Below are 17,133 nucleotides of genomic sequence, written 5' to 3' on the forward strand. Positions count from 1 at the left end.
AGGAGAGCATGAATACAGAAGTAGGTAGTTGGGTGGATGGGTTGGTGGAAAGACAATGGGCTTTCAAGTCCAAATCCCACTTTAGTCACTTACTACATATATGACAAGTCACTTCACTTCTCTAAGTTCCTATTTCCTTGCCTAAAAAGTGGGATGAATGATACCTACCTCATAGACTTGGTATGAGCTCCAAATTAGATAACACATGTAAAAGGTTTTACAACATGTAAAATGATATACAGATGTTCAATATTATCATAATGAATACTAACCATGAGGTTCTGCCATCACTGTCAACTCGAAAGCATGGATGACCCTACATTTTTGACGTGGCACCTTCAGCAGGAAGGATGGGGGAGACTAAGGTAGTGCCCCAGGTCAGGGATGCAGCTGTTGGACTGTGCATCTAGGTCTGGCTTAGGTGGGGACTGGTCCCTGAGCCACACGTGCCTCCCCTTCTCAAACACACAAACCATATAGGTGGAACACACTTCCCATTTCCCCCTGGGCTCCACTTCTTCCTGAGTATTATCCTTTCCCAGCCTCAGCTATCAGGTCTGCAAAGTGGCAAGAGTAAAGGGCACTTCTAGTGGTCCCAGGTTGTTGAGGCACCAGTGGAATAACATTTGCAAAGTGCGATGTGTTGCAGCAGAGGACTCAAACTTGGAGCTCAGAGGGTGAACCAGGTGGGGCAGACCAGGTGTGGTTGTGTTGAGCCAGGGAGCACATCCTTGTGTCTAAAGGGGGTAGCTGATTGCTGTCACCAGAACTATGGTCCAGGGGTTACTGGGTCTGATTTGTAGAAAAATCAAGAACTCTAGTGTAGTGGTAAAGAGGACAGAACCTGGGGCCGATAGCCTGGCTGTGGTCTGGGGAGTTTGTTAGACTCTTTGTGCCTCAGTTTCTTTATTTTAATAATAGAGGCATTATGAGAATTGAATATTTAATGCTTAAAAGTGCTAAGAACACTGTCTGACACTTAATAAGCACTACCTATATTTAGCCACTATAATTATAGGAAATCTCCATTTTGAAACATAGACCACCATTTAAAGACCCCGATGTCCCTGGCCATGGGCTGTGAGTTTTCACCCTTCACACTATAAAAATGGTCAATGTTACTACGTAATAACTTTTCCTTGTGTGTATCTCCTCCCCTTCACATGACAGGAGACTGGTGGGGTCCTTCTCCATCATTCTGGAGCACCCGATGGGAAGGAAGGAGATGGTATACTCCTGTATCCCACTGGGAAGCCCAAACCCTCGCCAAACAGTTTCAGCATCTTGGGGCCTCCTTACCTTCTACCATACCTCCGGTCAATGCTGTATTTTATCCAAGACCCACAGAATATAAGATGCTCCAGTATTTGATGTATCACAGCAAACAAACAAATTAAAAAAAGACCAATTAAAGTGTAACACACGTGAACTATTCCAATTTCAGAGATGTTATCATGAGAAGTTGTGTATCTAAAACATGTCAGTGAAGTACAGTAATAACTAACAATATATTGAGCTCCTACTGTGTGCCCAAACTGGGCCGGCTCTTCTTCATACATACACTACCTTTACATCTCCGATTGTCCCCCGTCTTACTGATGAAGAAATGGAGGTTCAGCAAGGAGAAGCAGCTTGCTACCTCATGCAATGGGTAAGAAGTGGTGCTTGGATTGGTGCCCAAATGGTCCAGTCTTCAGGCGGCTTCCTCCCCTCTTGCTGTCCCCGGCCCACCCCTCTGCCTCCTGGTGCCACCGAAAGGAGACACCAAACCAAAGCTGTCACCTGCCTCCATGCAGAACCTAGTACACAGGGGATCTCACTGCAGCCCTGGACCGGCCCCAGCCAGTCCATGTTTGATTTTGTCTAAACTCCAGAAGCAAAGCGAGTGGGGCCATGTTCATTATTGACACAGCAAAATTAATTTCTGCCATCTCCTCCCTCTCCCCTCCGCGCCCGCCCCCCTCCATCCCTGCCTCTCCTGTGAGTGCGGACGCGCGGCTGCTGCCTGGCGCTCCTGAAATGCCAACTTGCATTTCTCATCATTAATTTCTTTCTAAATGTCATTAGTAATTGTTCCTGCTCGACCAAAGAGTACAATCCAGGCTCCCGCCAAGAGCACCCGGTTCTTGTCTCTCAGCTGGTGGGGGCCAAGCCTCCCCAGCCATGCCTGGCCCTGGTACCTTTGCAGGAGGCAGCCGGCCTGGCTCCCAACGAGTTGGGAAGACAGACTGCTGCATCAAAGGACAAAGCAGGCCTCATTTTTAACATGGGCGGACTCAACAACAGGAAAAAGCCTGCCCACGGTACTCAGTGGAGTGGTACAGGGCTCAGCCTCTGCAGCCAGGCTGTCTGAGTTCAAGCCCCATCTCTGCCATTGCCTAGCTGTGCCTCAGTCTCTTTATCTGCAAAATGGGGAGAACAAAGCATTGGTTTCATATAACTTTCCTGAGAACTAAATAGGATACTCGATGCAGAGGGCTCCCCACAGTACCTGGGGGCTGTTTCTGTCACTGCTGTTCCATACCAGGGTTAGGTCAGCTCTTACTAGACATGTGACATGACATGATATTGTGTCTCCGTCTGTCAAGGTGGGACAACATCACATCAGTTCTATGTCAACACCATCCCCTCCGTTAGCCCCCCTTGGCTGGGCACTATGTGCCTTGTTTCATAAACACTATGCTGTACCCCCATAACGAGCCTCCAGGAGAGACAGCACTAGCCCAATGTCCATGGGAGGATGGTGAGTCTCAGGAGAGTGACATGCCCAGGGTCTCAGTTACAGCAAGAAGCAACTCTGAGATTCACACCCTCCAGACCCCAAGACCCGTGTCTTTCCTGTAAGTTGGGCTGCCTCTTTGTCTAAGTCAGTGGGAGGTGGGGAGGCAGGGCTTTGTAAGGGGTCAACCTCTGGGAGCCCTGGACCAACCCGACACCCCATTATGAGTATTACTATTGTTTCTAAGAAACTGAAGGCATTTGGTCCGGGCTGGGACAGCTCTGGCAAGGGGCTGGGCTCCCGGCACACACAATGGCCGCTGGCTGGAGGCTCCTGGCAGCTCCCCCGTGCCCATCTGTCATGATGGCACGGTGCCCCTCTTAAGTTGGTTGGCCCCCCGCCCTAGGGCATGAATGACAGGCTCTGATGGGCAGACAGGCAGCCTGAGGCCGATTCCAAGTGCCATCTCTGCCCGGAGCTGGGCCTCGGGGGGAGCCCCCCCAGTCCCCACCTGGGCCTCCACACACTTCATTGCTCAAGCAGGCAGAGCCCCGGGTCTCACGAGGGCATCTTCGCGTATCCCGGCACAGGCTCCTCCCAGGGCCTGTTTCTCTTTTGCTCCTTGTACGATGACCACGGTAGCCACTGCTCACCCACCCTGCCCAGAGAGGGACAGTCACTTGCCCTGGACCCACACCACCTATGAGTCATGTTCTAGAACTCTTGCTCTCCTGGGAAGGAAGACTTGCCTGCCCCCAGCACCTGGCCCCTGACACCCAGCCCCTAGAGGCCTGCGCTTGGCTCCTAAGGGGTGGATAGTCACCTTCAAGCCCACTGCCTCAGCCTTGGAGCTAAGAACACAGATATTAGTGTCAGCCTGCCTCGTTCACAGCTCTGCAACTCTAGCAGCTGTGTGACCCTAGGGAGCCTCAGTTTACCCATCTGTGACATGGAGATCATAGGATCCCACACTTGGGGGTCACTGCGAGGTCTCAAAAGACTACATGTCTGAAGGGAGGGATTCAGGCTCCAGTAAGCATTCACGAAACATTGTCTCATTTTTACTATGTTGGGGTGAGGGGCTCAGGCCTGCACTCCAGGCTCGGGAGGACAAGGAGCCATCTGTGACCACTCCTCGGTCTTCTCCAGATGCAGACCCTGAACTGCCACACACAGTCCCTCAGGAGGCTCAGCCGCCCCAAGTGGTAGCAGTGGTAAGAGATGATGATGATGCGGATACACTTTACTGTGAGCAGGGAAGGCCGTGTCCCCCAGAAGGGTAAATAGATCAAGAGACCCAGTGTCTGGAGGCACAGTGAGAAAGGGGGGGCCCCCACACCTCCTGTGACATCACAGGGACCCAGTTGGCACAGCAGTCGTGTTAGGTTATGTTTAGCTTACGATAAGATTGAACGACACACAACATGTTACACTATCTTATGCCGCAAACATATAACAGACATTCTTTCTGTTTGTCCTCATCAGTTCTCTGTTCCTCTCCCCACAACAGGTGAGGGACTTAGACCTCTGTGTGTCTTCGACACCTGCACACACCTGGCACATAGAAGGGGCTCAGTAAACACTCATGGGCTACACTGAGCACATCCATGCACGATGCACTGAACGAACGAGCGAATGAAGGGGTGAACCAAAAGCCCACGTAGTGCTGATGCTTTTACCAAACCTCAAGCTAGTTGGTTCTGGAGGCTTTTCAGGCACCACTGACGGAGCTCTCCCTAACACCCACGGGAAGGGGCTGTCATTACCCCCCATTTACTGAGGCCCAAAAAGGATTAGTGACTCGCTCAAGATCACACAGCTGCTCCCAGGCTGCCTGTCCACAGGTGTGGGCTGCATAGAATTCACACTGAATAGAACTCAAGCTGCGGAGGGCTCTGGTGTCCTGCCCTCGTGGGGAAGGCAGGACACACAAAGCGATCATACCCTGTGGTTCCTGCAGGAAGCCTTATATTCTAAGTGCTTTTCACACATGAGGTCCCATCTTCACACCCACCCGAGGCAGTGGGTCTTACCCCACTTTACAGATGAGTTAACTGAGGCTGGAGAGGTATAAATGTCGGCAATGGAAAATAATGGAACCAACTGGGGGCTACTCCAAGGCAAGCAACAGGTTCTCACTCCCCAGAACTACTGTCACCAGGCACCTCCCTCTCGCTCCCCCAGGCCGAGCCCAGCTCAGCCCTGCTCTCCCAGCAGCAGTGGGTGGCAGGGACTGGGCTGTCTTTAAAGTGGGACAGAGGTAGATGCTGCTACTCACAGAAAATTCAGCCAAAGAGTCAAATGCTAAGTATGTGCCTAGAGCACTTTTAATTTTTAATTATTATTAGTTATAATTATCTGGCTGGATCTGACGGCACGAGCACGCAGGCAAGGAAACTGGCTCGTCGGTTACCCATCTTATAAGGACCAGGAATTTAAGAACTCAGCTCCTAGACTCTGCAAACCTAGATTGCAACCCTCCTGCTTTTTCTCCCTTCCTTGTTTGTGTTCTCTTTATTTTCCTACTTCCCAGGGGCTCAAAAAATATGGTAAAACATGTGGGGATGGATGGATGGATGGATGGATGGATGGATGGATGGATGGTTGGATGGTTGGACGGATGGCAAGCAGAGGGAGTTTTCACGTGCCTGAAACTCACATTTGGGTGGGGATTCAGGTGTAGACCTAGTTATTATAATCTGCATTGGCAAAGGGATCAAGGGGTTGAACCCAGGGCCAGAGAAGACAAAGGAGGGGGAATCAAGGAGGGCTTCTCATAGAAGGGACCACTTAACTTGGACCCTGAAGCCCAAGAAGAAGAGAAGGGAGTCGAGATTCTTCTTGAACAGAAGGATCAGCAGGTACAGTGCAGCCAGGAAGCATCCAACTCACTGAACAGGCTGGATAGGAACAGTCCAGAGAATGAAGCAAGAAGGTGTTCCCCCACCTCCAGCCCCACTGTCCTTTTCTCTGCTCCTTGGACGCCCCAAATCTGTCCATGCTTCTGAGTCCTTACACTGGCTGTTTACACCACCTTTCCTGGAAGGTCCCCAGCCCTTCCCCCCACTGGCTCCTTCTCAACCTTCAGGACTCAGGTGAAATGCCAGCCTTCCTTGGCCACCCAGTCCAATTTCTCATCCTCAGCATTTTCTCACCCTTGCCCGGACACACACACGTGTGAGCACACGCGCGCGTGCGTGCGCACACACACACACACACACACACACACTCATTTTCCACCACCATACAGTGTTTTACTGTTCTCAAAATTCTACAGTCTAAAATGACCTAGTTCATGTGTTTATTGACTTGACTCCCATAGACTGTCTCCCATAGACTGTCAGTTGGGGGAGAACAGGGACCACGTCTAGGTGTTCACAGTCACACCCTGGGCCCTGGCAGTGGTGCCTACCTATGGTTGGTACTCCATAAATATTCTTAAATGAAAATGGAATGAGGGTGGGGCACCCGGGTGGCTCAGTCGGTAAGCGTCTGACCTCAGCTCATGTTATGATCTCACGATTCGTGGCTATGAGCCCCGCATCAGACTCTGTGCTGACAGCTCAGAGCCCGGAACCTGCTTCAGATTCTGTGTCTCCCTCTCTCTCTCTTCCCCTGCCCACTTGTGCTCTGTCTCCCTCTCTCTCTCTTTTTCTGAAAACTAAATACACATTAAAAAAAGAAAAAGAAAAAGAAAAGAAAATGGAATGAGGGGAAGGGTCAACTCAAATGTTCTCAAGAGCGAAGGAGGAAGGGTCCCAACAGAGCTCAGACCATACCCCTGGCTCACAGACACCTCCCCCTGGCTGGGTACCAGGATTCAGCCTGGCAGGGCCCAGCTCACCCCCATTGGAAGGGCTCCAGGTTGCTTGTTAGAATACCTAGCTCTGCTTTTAATCAATTGTAATCATTTAGCTGGAAGCGGCATGATTAGGCACACACAAGCAAACAGCGTGAACTAATCCTTTAAATGCGTCCGCTCGACACAGGCCTGGCCGCTTTGCCGCTGCAGGCCCCGGCTCAGGAAGCGCTTCCTGCGGCCCCTCGCTTTGTCAATAAGGGAGTCTAGATTCCAGGGCGCAGGGCAGGCCCTCCGCTCCCCCGCAGCCCAGCCCAGCCCAGCCCCGTCACAGAGGCCTGAGGAATGCCAGACCTTCCTTCACTGAACAGACCCTTTCTCTGGTGCGAGGCTCCCCGTGACAGCACCCGGCAAGGCTGCCGTAAGGGGAGAAAGTGGTGACACCAGGAGGCTTGAGGTCTCCTGAGGTCCCTGTCTCCACAACCAGATCTCATCCTGCCTGTCCCCAAGCCTAGCCTGAGCTGAACGCACCTCCTTGCTTGTCCCAAGGTCGGCAGGCCCCTGGCCCCAAGCTCCAACCTCGAGAACACCGCGTAGAACAGGCCCGGCCCCACGGCACCACACGGGCCCACCTGCGAGCAGGTTCCCTCGAATCCCCTGTTACTGCTACTTGTGCTACCTGCTTGGCCCAACTACTAAAATAGTTTCTGGGTCCCCTGACATGAAGGCTTTTTATAGTTCAGCACTGCAGGCCTCATTTAAATCTATTAGCTCATATAAATGGCAATTCATTTAAACTTTGGAGGGTTTCTGTTTGCCTTGGTGGCAAAGACAATCTGGCTTTGCATGTGTCTCTGCCGTTTGCTAGTGACCTTGGACAAACCACTTAAGCTCTTGGAGTCTCAGTTTCCACATCTGTAAATGAGCAGAAGAGTACCTATGTCATGGGGTTGTGTTGAGACAAGCCATGCAGAATGCTTAGGTCATAGAGTGGCCCATGGGAGGGAGCCACCCAGGGGAGGGGGCTGTTAAAACTATTTCTTGGGCAGTCTCATGGGGAGCTTGCCCTCCATGTCCGAGGCCAGTCCTACACAGCTAGTCATTCATACACTCCCTCATGCATTCTCTCGGTGACAGTGAAGAACAGGACACGGTGAGCCTCAGGAAGGACACGAGGAGGTGCATCCCTGCCCAGTGTCTGTGGGCACAGAGGTGTCCACAGGGATTCAGAGACAGCTGGGCTGGGCAGCTGAGCCTGCCCCCTCCACTCGGGTCCACTAACACTGGCAAGGGGCCCACAGGGCCCCAGGCCCTCATCTGCTGAGGCCTGAGGCTGGAAATGCCAGGCCAGCAGGTCTGACAGTTTTGGGGTCTGTGGCTTACAGAGCTGTCTGACAGCCCCCCCACCAAATGTTCACATTGCCCTCCATGGGGCTAAGGGCAAGGCCGAGGGGAAACCATCCAGAGGAAAGGCCTGGAAAGGCAGTGAAAGGCGGGAAGGGGACTTGAAGCCCTGGCCTCTGTGGCCTTTCCACCTTGCCTCACTGCTCTGCATACCCAGCTCCTCCCGGTGCCCCAGTGTGGGTGTCCTGTGCCCGTGGCCTTCGCACTTGGCTGGCCACCACAGATGGAGGGACCCAGCATCTCACTATGTTCAGACTCAGGCCAGAAATCATGAAATCACAGCAAATCCCTAGTGGAGGAGACCCTGAAAAGTCATCTGACCCTTAAATGCCTAATAATATGCCAATAATAATGCTAAAAATAACGGTAACTGCTAATAATAACAACAGGTAGCACATACTAAGCTTTTCCTATGTGCCAGTCACGGTGCCCAGGGCCTTTCACAATACAACTATGAGGTACAAACTATTAATACTCCCATTTTACAGACAAGAAAGCTGAGGTCTACAGCTGGTAAACGACAAGGTTTCAAATACAGAGCTGCTTCACAAAGACTGTGCTCCCTGCCTCCTGCTCTGCAGCATTTCAGACCCCTCTACTGACAGGGACCTCACTACCTTTCCTTTTTTTCCATCTGGACAGCGTTTTCCCACATAGTGGACATATGCAGTGCCTACCAGCCTATGCTCCCTTCCCCACCACAGTTCAGTGGAGCAGGGTGGGGCAGCTGACCATCAACCATCAGAGCTCAACCATCAGATCCCTCTCCAGGGATCTAGAACCTGTTGCCTGCATGCCCTCTGTTTTCTGCAGTCACTATTTCTGGGTTGGCTGGGTGTTCCATCTGGCTACTTGTGTAACCAAATCCCCACACTAAATCCCCTCTGTTGAAATACCCAGTTGTGTCTGTCTCAGCAGAAATGATAGAAGCCACGGCAACACTGGCCACCTTTTTCCTTGTATGGACAAGCCCAGATAGTCAGGCTTCAGAAAGAAAAAGAACACAGTATGAACCAGGAAGAGGCAGAAGGCACAATGTCACCGCCTTGAGACAGGAGTACTTGATTCATAAGAACAGGGCCACTGAAAACCCAACAACACTGTCTGCTCTTGGTAACCAAAAGCAACTCCTGTGTCCTTACAACTTAATTCCCCACCCTGCTCGAGCTAACCCCAGAGAGCGATGCCTGAGCCATGGTTCTCAGAGAGCAACATGCCTGTCCCGAGTTTCTGCCCACTTCCAGAAGTCTTGGGTCCACTGGAATCATGAGAGCAGAGCTTAAAATGCTTGAAGACAACTGTCCCCTCTTTCCACATCTTCTCCTGGCAAATGGTCCCCTGAAAGCTACTTGGAGTCAGGCTGGATCCCCACAGCCTAGCATGCTGCCTGAGCTCCCTGGGTACGTGTGTGTGTATGTACACAAACCTTATATTGTCTCCCCCGTCTCTTCCCCCACCTCCAGCCCCTGGCAACCATTGGTGTTTTCCGTTCCAATAGTCTTGCCTTTTTCTGGGACGCCAGGTAATAGAGCCATGTTGTATGGAGCCTTTTTTGAATCTGGCTTCTTTCACTTGGCATTTGTGATTCATCCAAGTTGCTGTGTGAATCAGCGGCTGCTTTTTATTGCCAAGTAGTGTACCACTGCATGAATGTACCACATCTGTCCACCCGCTCCCAGGTAAGGGACAATTAAGGGGTTTCCAGTGGGGGGCCACCATCCACAGACGTTTTTGTGGAAGCATGCTTTTAGTGCTCTGGGGTAAACACGGCAACATGTGGGGGTTTCAGCCGCCCCTCCACACCCTGGCCAGCACTCACATTGCTGGCTTTTTGCTTCTGTTTCAATCATCCTGATAGGTGTGCGGTGGCATTGCATTGTGGTTTACGTTTGTGCTTCCCTGACTATAATCGCGTTGAGCACCCCCACATCTTCGGCGAAGCGTTGATATGTTGTGCTTGTTTTACAGTGGATTTCCCCTCGTTGTTAAGTTCTCAAGGGGTTTTTTTTTTTACATGCCCTGGATACAAGTTATTCATCAGATATGTGATTTGTACATATTTTCTCCCAGTCTGTGACTTCTTGTTTTAACAGTCTTTTTTTAATTTTAATTTTTTTTTAACGTTTATTCATTTTTGAGAGACAGAGAGAGACAAAGTGCAAGCAGGGAAGGGGCAGAGAGAGAGGGAGACACGGAATCTGAAGCAGGCTCCAGCACAGAGCCCAACACGGGGCTCAAACTCACAAACTGCAAGATAATGACCTGAGCCGAAGTCGGTTGCTTAACTGACTGAGCCACCCAGGCGCCCTTTAATAGTGTCTTTCAAAAACCAGACTTCTTAAATTTTGATTGAGAGTGGAAACCAGATAACACCTCTTCCCTGCTTCGATTCCCATCACAATGGAGATAAAATCCAAACTCCTCTGCTGCCCTATAAACCCTGCCATGACCTGGCCTCCACCTGCCGGCCCTCTCCACACCACCCCTCCCCACTCACTGTGCTTTAGCCACCTTCCACTCCCAGCAACACACCTGGATCACATGGCCACAGGGCCTTTGCAGTCATGGCTGGCCACAGTCATGGCTCTCTTCCACATACTCTCTCCTTCTCACCAGGCAGGTCTCAGCTCAAATGCCACCTCCTCAGGGAGGCCCTCCCTGACCACACTCACCAAGGATTATCCAACCTCACCCCCATCACACCCCCACCTACTACCTGGTTTTATTTTCTTTGTGGTGACCACTACAGGACACTGTCTATCGATCCCTTTGAATGCAGGCCCTGTGGGTGTTTCTCTGTCTCACTGACCACAGTCTTGTCAGTTCCTGGGTCTCGTGCCTGGCACACAGTGGGACCTCCATACACATACTCGGAACAAATGGATAACAAAGCTGAGTTCCCTCTTCTGCTCCTAATCACTCTGTTATGAATGTGTTCCCGTCTGTCTGAAGTTCTTAAAATTAATGTCGGTCTTGGCAAAGCCACTTGAACTCAGAACTAAACAGGACTTGCACCTCATCCTGGCAACAGCGCTCCTGTCAATGCATCCTAAAAGAACATTCTCTTTGGAGGTAGACACGCCACTGTGACACAGCCCAAGCCTGCCAGGGCCAGACCCCATCTCTGTCACCTCTGGCATTCCGGTCCTACAATGAAAACAATCCTAGGTCTTATATCTTAAGCCCTCTCTGCCCAGTCACTTGTCCCTACAAACAGTAGTTTCCCTGAGTCTTCCCAGCAGGACCCAAATGACAAATGGCCAACAGAGCCAGTCAAGCCTCCAAAAAGGACCCTGTCTCCTGCTGTAGACACGAACCCCCACATGTCACCCCTGGGAAACAACATACCTGCCCACTGGCCCCAGATTCTGTGTAATGACCATGAAAATTTTGATGCCTGAAAAACCCTCCTCTTAAAAAAACCCAGATAATTGCTCTTCAAGTTACTTAAGGAGAGCCATTATTTGCATACATTTGGTGTTGCTACAACACTTCCACATTTAAATGGGCTGTAATTAAAATAATTAATTGCAGAAAATAGTCACTGGTTAAGGCTATAATGTAGCGAGGTTCTCAGCATTTGAGGATCTCCCTTAAAGGTTGACGGGATGACCCAGCTCATGTGAACCATTCTTGATGCCCGGGACAGTCTGCAGCCCTGGGTGAGTGTAGCCAAAGCGAGAGCCAGCTTGAAGCCACAGCTCCCTGTGCCTCTGTGTCACGAGGTGGGCCTGTGGCACAGTGACACCGATGAAGTTCAAAAAAGGCAAGACTGGGCAACTTCTCTGGGGAAACCTTCAGGCCAATAAGGGAGGAGAGCATCCGTTTCTTGGCACCCAGGACAATGTGGGAGGACCAGAAGGCCAAGCACGTCCCAAGTTCAAGTAAATCAGAGTGTACAGGAGCTAGTGGGTTTAAAAGAAGCCTGCCGTGTTGAGCCATAAAAAGCTGCAGTTGTCTGGGGACTCGGGGTCTATTTTGGTAGCTGTGCCAGGCAGGTAAGGCAGGTGGGAGGTAGAGTATGGTGACACACAGGCTGCACATGGAAGGACGTGTGGCCAGCGGACATGCAAGGGTACTTCCTGGACAGCCCATCGGTCAGGTGCTGGCACTAATGTCCCTCGGTCAGGGGCGAGAGGGGCAGCCAGCCGTCCTTAGCACAGAGGCTCATGCTCAGTTTGTGGGTCAAGGTGGGCACAGCGGTGGGCCCTGGGCAGGGTCATCACCTTGCTGGTGGCCCTCGGAAGTGGAACCCCCTCTCGGGTCCTTAACTTTGCCCCACACCGTGACAGGGTGAAGTCAGCCCTGCCCACCCTGGCACGGGGCCAGCCCACAGGAAGGGACCCTGACTGCCTGATGATGAGTCCTTACTACGTCCTCCATGGCCCCTTTTTAATTTCCTCTGGATCACGGTTGTCACCACCTGTGCAGACAGGATGGGCCCAGGCCCGGCTGTGTGGATGGGCTGCAGCACAGTGAGAGGCGGTCTGCCCTGCAAAGGCTACCGCTGTGTTCCTTCAACCCCAGAAAAGGGGGACGCCAGTGCTGCCCCGTGACTTTATGACTCAGCCCTGTTGCAGTAGCCTCAGCCTCATCCCCAAGGAGGGGTGTGACTACTGAGGGCAGGGTCCACCTTTGCATGGCTGTGCAGGCAACGCGTGTTTCCAGTGGGCAGACGCACCCTGTGGGTCATGGTGTGCACAGTGCTTGAGGGTGTGACAAACACCAGCTCTCTTTTCCTTCTGGGCACAGGGCAGATTACCTTCCTTTGTCCCCTTTGAAACTGGGCACGGCCACACGACTGTATCTGGCCAAGACAACATGAGAGGAGATGTGTGTCACTGCCCAGTGGAAGCTTCAAGAGCTGGTGTGTGAGTCCCTCATGCTGTTTATTGAAAATGGTGCTGTTTCAATATATGGTGTCTCAGCATGTCTGCGTGTACTACGTGTGGTGTTTCTGGGGATGTCCATGTGGTACTTTTTCTGGGGTGTGGTATTGTGTGTGTGTGTGTGTGTGTGTACAGTATTTCTGGGTGGACATGTGACCAAACAAAAGCCAGCTGGCAAGAAGGCGGCTTCACCTGGACACAGATCTGTGTCCTCAGAAACCAGTAACAGGTGGGACAAGAGGAGTGGCTGCAGGGGCCTACGGAGGACAGCCGCCCCTCATGAGGTCCCTCTCAGCCACTGCAGGCCCCGGATGGGGATTTGAGGAAGCTGGTCAAGGCCACCATGCAGCACCTGAGGGCTACATCAGCCTCGGGGCCCGTGGGGGGTATCCCTTCCTCTGAGTTGGGGCCCAGCCCGACTGCTGTCACTTTTCTGGCTTTCCTAGGCAGAGCTGGAAGCTCCAAGACCCCAGACCCAGTTCCTGGTCGCATACAGCCCCAGGATTCAGCCCTGCGAGCCACAGGGGCCACCAGCCTCAGATCCAAAGCTCAGTCGAACGCCATCATGTAAGATAGGTGGAGAAACAGAATCCCCAAGAGGCAAAGGAGCTTGCACAGAAACACCGCAAGTGAGAGCCTTCTGACTCCTCTCCGGGCTCAGCTGCTACAGCCCGGCTCATCTGAGAATGCTATCAACGGAGGCCAGGAGACCACCCCCACTCCAGCCTGCAGGAGGGCTGCCACCGGCCCCTGTTGCTTTTTTGGTTGGGGTGATGCTAAGTATAAGACCCCACCATCGTGGCTTCACCCCAAGACCCTTGGTGCTGATGGAGGCCCCGAAGAGCAGCAGGAGTGGGGGGTGTGGCGGACAAGCACTCACCTGCAGCTCGGTCTGGAAGAAGAACTTCTGTGGGCACTGTGAGCAGTCGTAGATCTTGTCTTCCTGCCCGTGCACAGCAAAGATGTGCTGCTGCAACTTGTTGGCCTGGACAAAGACTGGACACAGACATGGCTGTCAGGGGCCAGACTCCGGGGACACCAGCCCAGCTACCCGGAGCAGCCGCCCCCACACCATTCACAAGCAGGGATCACCCAACCATGGACACAGCCAGCCCAAAGCGGGCTGTTGGGAGCATCGCTGGCAGCTCCTAGAGGGGGCTCAAGCCAGTGGAGCTGAGCTCTGCCACTTACGGACTGTGCAACATTGGACAAATCACTTAACCCCTCTGGGCTTTATTTTCTCCTCTGAAAAACGAGGGTCATTAAAGTCTGTAGCTTACTGGATGGCGGGGAGGATCACATGGGCTAATACTTGCAAAATGCTTAAAAAGTGGCCTGGCACATAATTAGTCCAGGGAATGTCATTGCCACCACCACCACCACCACCACCGTCATCATCATCATCATCATCAATCATCATTACTTGCCAGATATCGTCTGCGGGCTCCTGACTCTAGCACGGGCCTGTAAGGCAGGACAACTGTTACCCCCGTTTTACAGAAGAGAAAACTGAGGCACTGGAAATGCTAAATGACTTGTCCTAAGTCCCACTGCTAGCAAGTGGCAGGGCTCAGATTTGAATTAAATAAACTCAACACATTGTCTAGTACAAGAAGGTGCTCAATAAACACAAATTGCTATTCTTGTTGGGGTTGTTAGCAGCATCCTCACATCTCCACACAGGGGTCCCCGTGTCCTGGATCAGCAGACCTGGCAGCTGAGGCCCCTCGATGCCAGCCTCCACCCAGACTGCAGAGTGTGATGGCAACAGACGGGTGGGGGCTCCCGAGACTGAGGGGGAAGAGGCACTAGGGTGTTCTAAGACTTTCATGCACCCCAGAGAGGTGTGAGTGTGCAGGGACTTTCCCCATAGCAGAGCCCCTTCCTTAGGCCCGTCATGGAGCAGGTCACAGCTCCCGGTGACAACGGTCCGAGGCAGCCCTGGCCCTGGGCACACACAGGAGGTGGTCCTGAGGCAGCTGTGTGTCTGGGAGGTGAGCACTTCAGAAATCCCCTCCCGCCAGGCACCCTCCCCGGGGTGGGCTTCCTGCTGTGGCAGACAACAGATGTCGGGGGAGACAGGGGAAGGCCAGGGCTCCCCCACGCACACCGGCTGCCATCTGGGCAACAGGAGGGGGGATGGCCAAGCCCTTGAGACTCGCCTCAGGCTGGGACAGCCGCTCGCCTGGGCGGGCAGCCAGGCTGGGGGCTGGGGGCCAGGGGCTGGGGACTTGGCCAGCAGAGCTGCCCTTGACCCCTCTAGCCTGGAACACGGATGGAGCATGGACTGGAGCAGACCTGGGGCAGACTCAGGATGCCTCCCAGGAGGAGGCGAAGCCAGGAGGTGTGTACAAAGAGAGCCCACTGTTCTGGACACGGGAGCCCACCGAGGGCAACACAGGGGTGAGGCTGAGCTGGAAAAAGCAGTTGTGCACAGAGGTGAGGGGTAGGCTAGGAAAGGGGGCCACTCAACCTGCCTAAGAGGAGGGGCCAGAGAGTAAAACCTAGGGGGAGTGCCAGGGGGTGGGGTCAGCTCTGCATGGGGCAGGCAGGGTGATGGGCTGTGGGTCCCTTGGGGACTAAGTCCATGTCAAGGCAGGAGGATATGCTGAGGTCCAGCAATTAAAGGGCTACGCCCCTGGATCCCTCCCCCTCCCCCACTGGGCACACTTACCTGTGAAGCACACGGGACATTTAAAGGTGCCGCCCATGCCCTCGAAGCTGTGCTCAATGAGGTGACAGAGGAGCTTGGCTGGGGAGTCGAACATCTGGTTGCACAGCTTACACTCATGGTTGATGCCTTCCTCTGCAAGGAAAACCATGGCCAGTCAGTGACCCTACAAACCACATCCTCTGGGCAGGAGCCCAAGGGCCTCCACTAGACCACAGGCCAGCCTCTCCCTGGTCCCCAGAACCAGGGCTGGTGTGGGGGCCATAGATTCCGAGACCCATCCCAGCTCCAGATGGTTCAACCCGGGAGGCGTATAGACCCCAGGGGCCGCCACCAAATATCTGGCTCTGGAAGGTATCGTGTGCTGTGATTTCTCTTGCTGGTCAGGCAAGAATGTGCACAGGCCACGACCCACAGCTCCAATCTCTCACCATGTCACAGTGGAGAGGTGCCTAGGATGAGGTCTGCACCGAGAAGGGAGTCCAACCACAATTTTTAAAAATCCAATAGAATATTTACTGAGCGTGTACCTCATGCCAGGCACTTTGAGCTGGGGCTTCTGTGGGGGAGCTGAACAGATAACACGCTTGCCCCCATTCCAATGGTGGGGGAGACAGATAACAAAGACGGCCAACACATAACAGCGTCAGGAGGTGACACGAGAACATGGGGAGCTTCCTAGGTGACAGTCAAGGGCAAAGGCCCTGAGGAGGGCCCGTGCTGGGCTGGCTTGCCAGCAGCAAGGAAGCCGTGGGCCTGAAGCCCAGAGGCCAGGACCGGAGTGGGGTGAAATCAGAGGGGATACAGGGGTGCACATCGCCCAGGGCCTTGCTGGCCACTGGGGGACTCTGGACTTTACTGTGAGGGTTGAGCAGCCACTAGAAGTTATCGCTAAAACAACAACAAAATGCTCTTTTTTAAAAGTTTGGAACAGGTGGCCTATGGACAGTGCCTGAGGGACAAAAGGCAGACCCCCTGTCCTTCTTCCAGATCAGAACATGGCTTCATCTCCCCACCTGGGAGCCTCTATGACTCAAACGCTCACTCAAAGGTGCCCGGGGAAGAGAGTGTGTCCAGAGCACCAGTTTCTCACCAGTTTCAAGGGGCGCAGAGTGGAGCTCTGGTACCTCGGCCCAGAGTCGGCAGAGCAGAATTCAAATCCTGGCTGCTTCTCCACACTCTGCGGCCTGGGCATCAGTCCACTCAGAGTAAACGAGGGCACCCTGAGCCCCTGTCCCATGAGGCTGAGTGAGGATGGAAGGGGCCAGCATCTGCCACCAGGGTGACCCACGGGTCAGCAGGGGGTGTGGTGGGGAGCCACCCTGGCTTGAGGGTCACATCATCCAGGGTTGACCAAGCTCTGCACTCATTGCATGATCTTGGGCAAGTTACATAACCTCTGTGTGCCTCAGTTTCCTCTTTTCTAAAAGACCTGGTCACTGCCTTCCTCACCACTACACGCCCATGAGAACGGCCCAAATCCAGAACACCGATGACACCAAGTCCTGACAAAGATGTGGAGGGACAGGAATTCTCACCCATTGCTGCTTGGGAACGCAAAACGGCACAGCCACTTTGGAGGACAGTTTGGCAGTTCGTCGCAAAACTAAACACACTCTTACTATATGATCCGGTAATCTTGCTCCTGCAC

At 53.1% G+C, this 17,133-nt stretch overlaps 1 protein-coding gene across 2 annotated transcripts in view; it reads right to left on the reverse strand.

Moving 5' to 3' along the window:
• The window catches only part of ZNF423 (zinc finger protein 423), a 334,391-nt gene that overhangs the window by 14,869 nt on the left and 302,389 nt on the right, over positions 1–17,133 (reverse strand). For both annotated transcript variants that reach the window (XM_043599153.1, XM_043599155.1), the window contains 2 exons: positions 15,486–15,617; positions 13,692–13,807 (listed from right to left, as the gene is read on the reverse strand). In XM_043599153.1, coding sequence (XP_043455088.1) covers positions 13,692–13,807; positions 15,486–15,617 — 248 coding nt within the window. The remainder of the gene's footprint in view (positions 1–13,691; positions 13,808–15,485; positions 15,618–17,133) is intronic.

The sequence above is a fragment of the Prionailurus bengalensis genome, chromosome E2, assembly GCF_016509475.1.
Source record: "Prionailurus bengalensis isolate Pbe53 chromosome E2, Fcat_Pben_1.1_paternal_pri, whole genome shotgun sequence".
NCBI classification, from domain to species: Eukaryota; Metazoa; Chordata; class Mammalia; order Carnivora; family Felidae; genus Prionailurus; species Prionailurus bengalensis.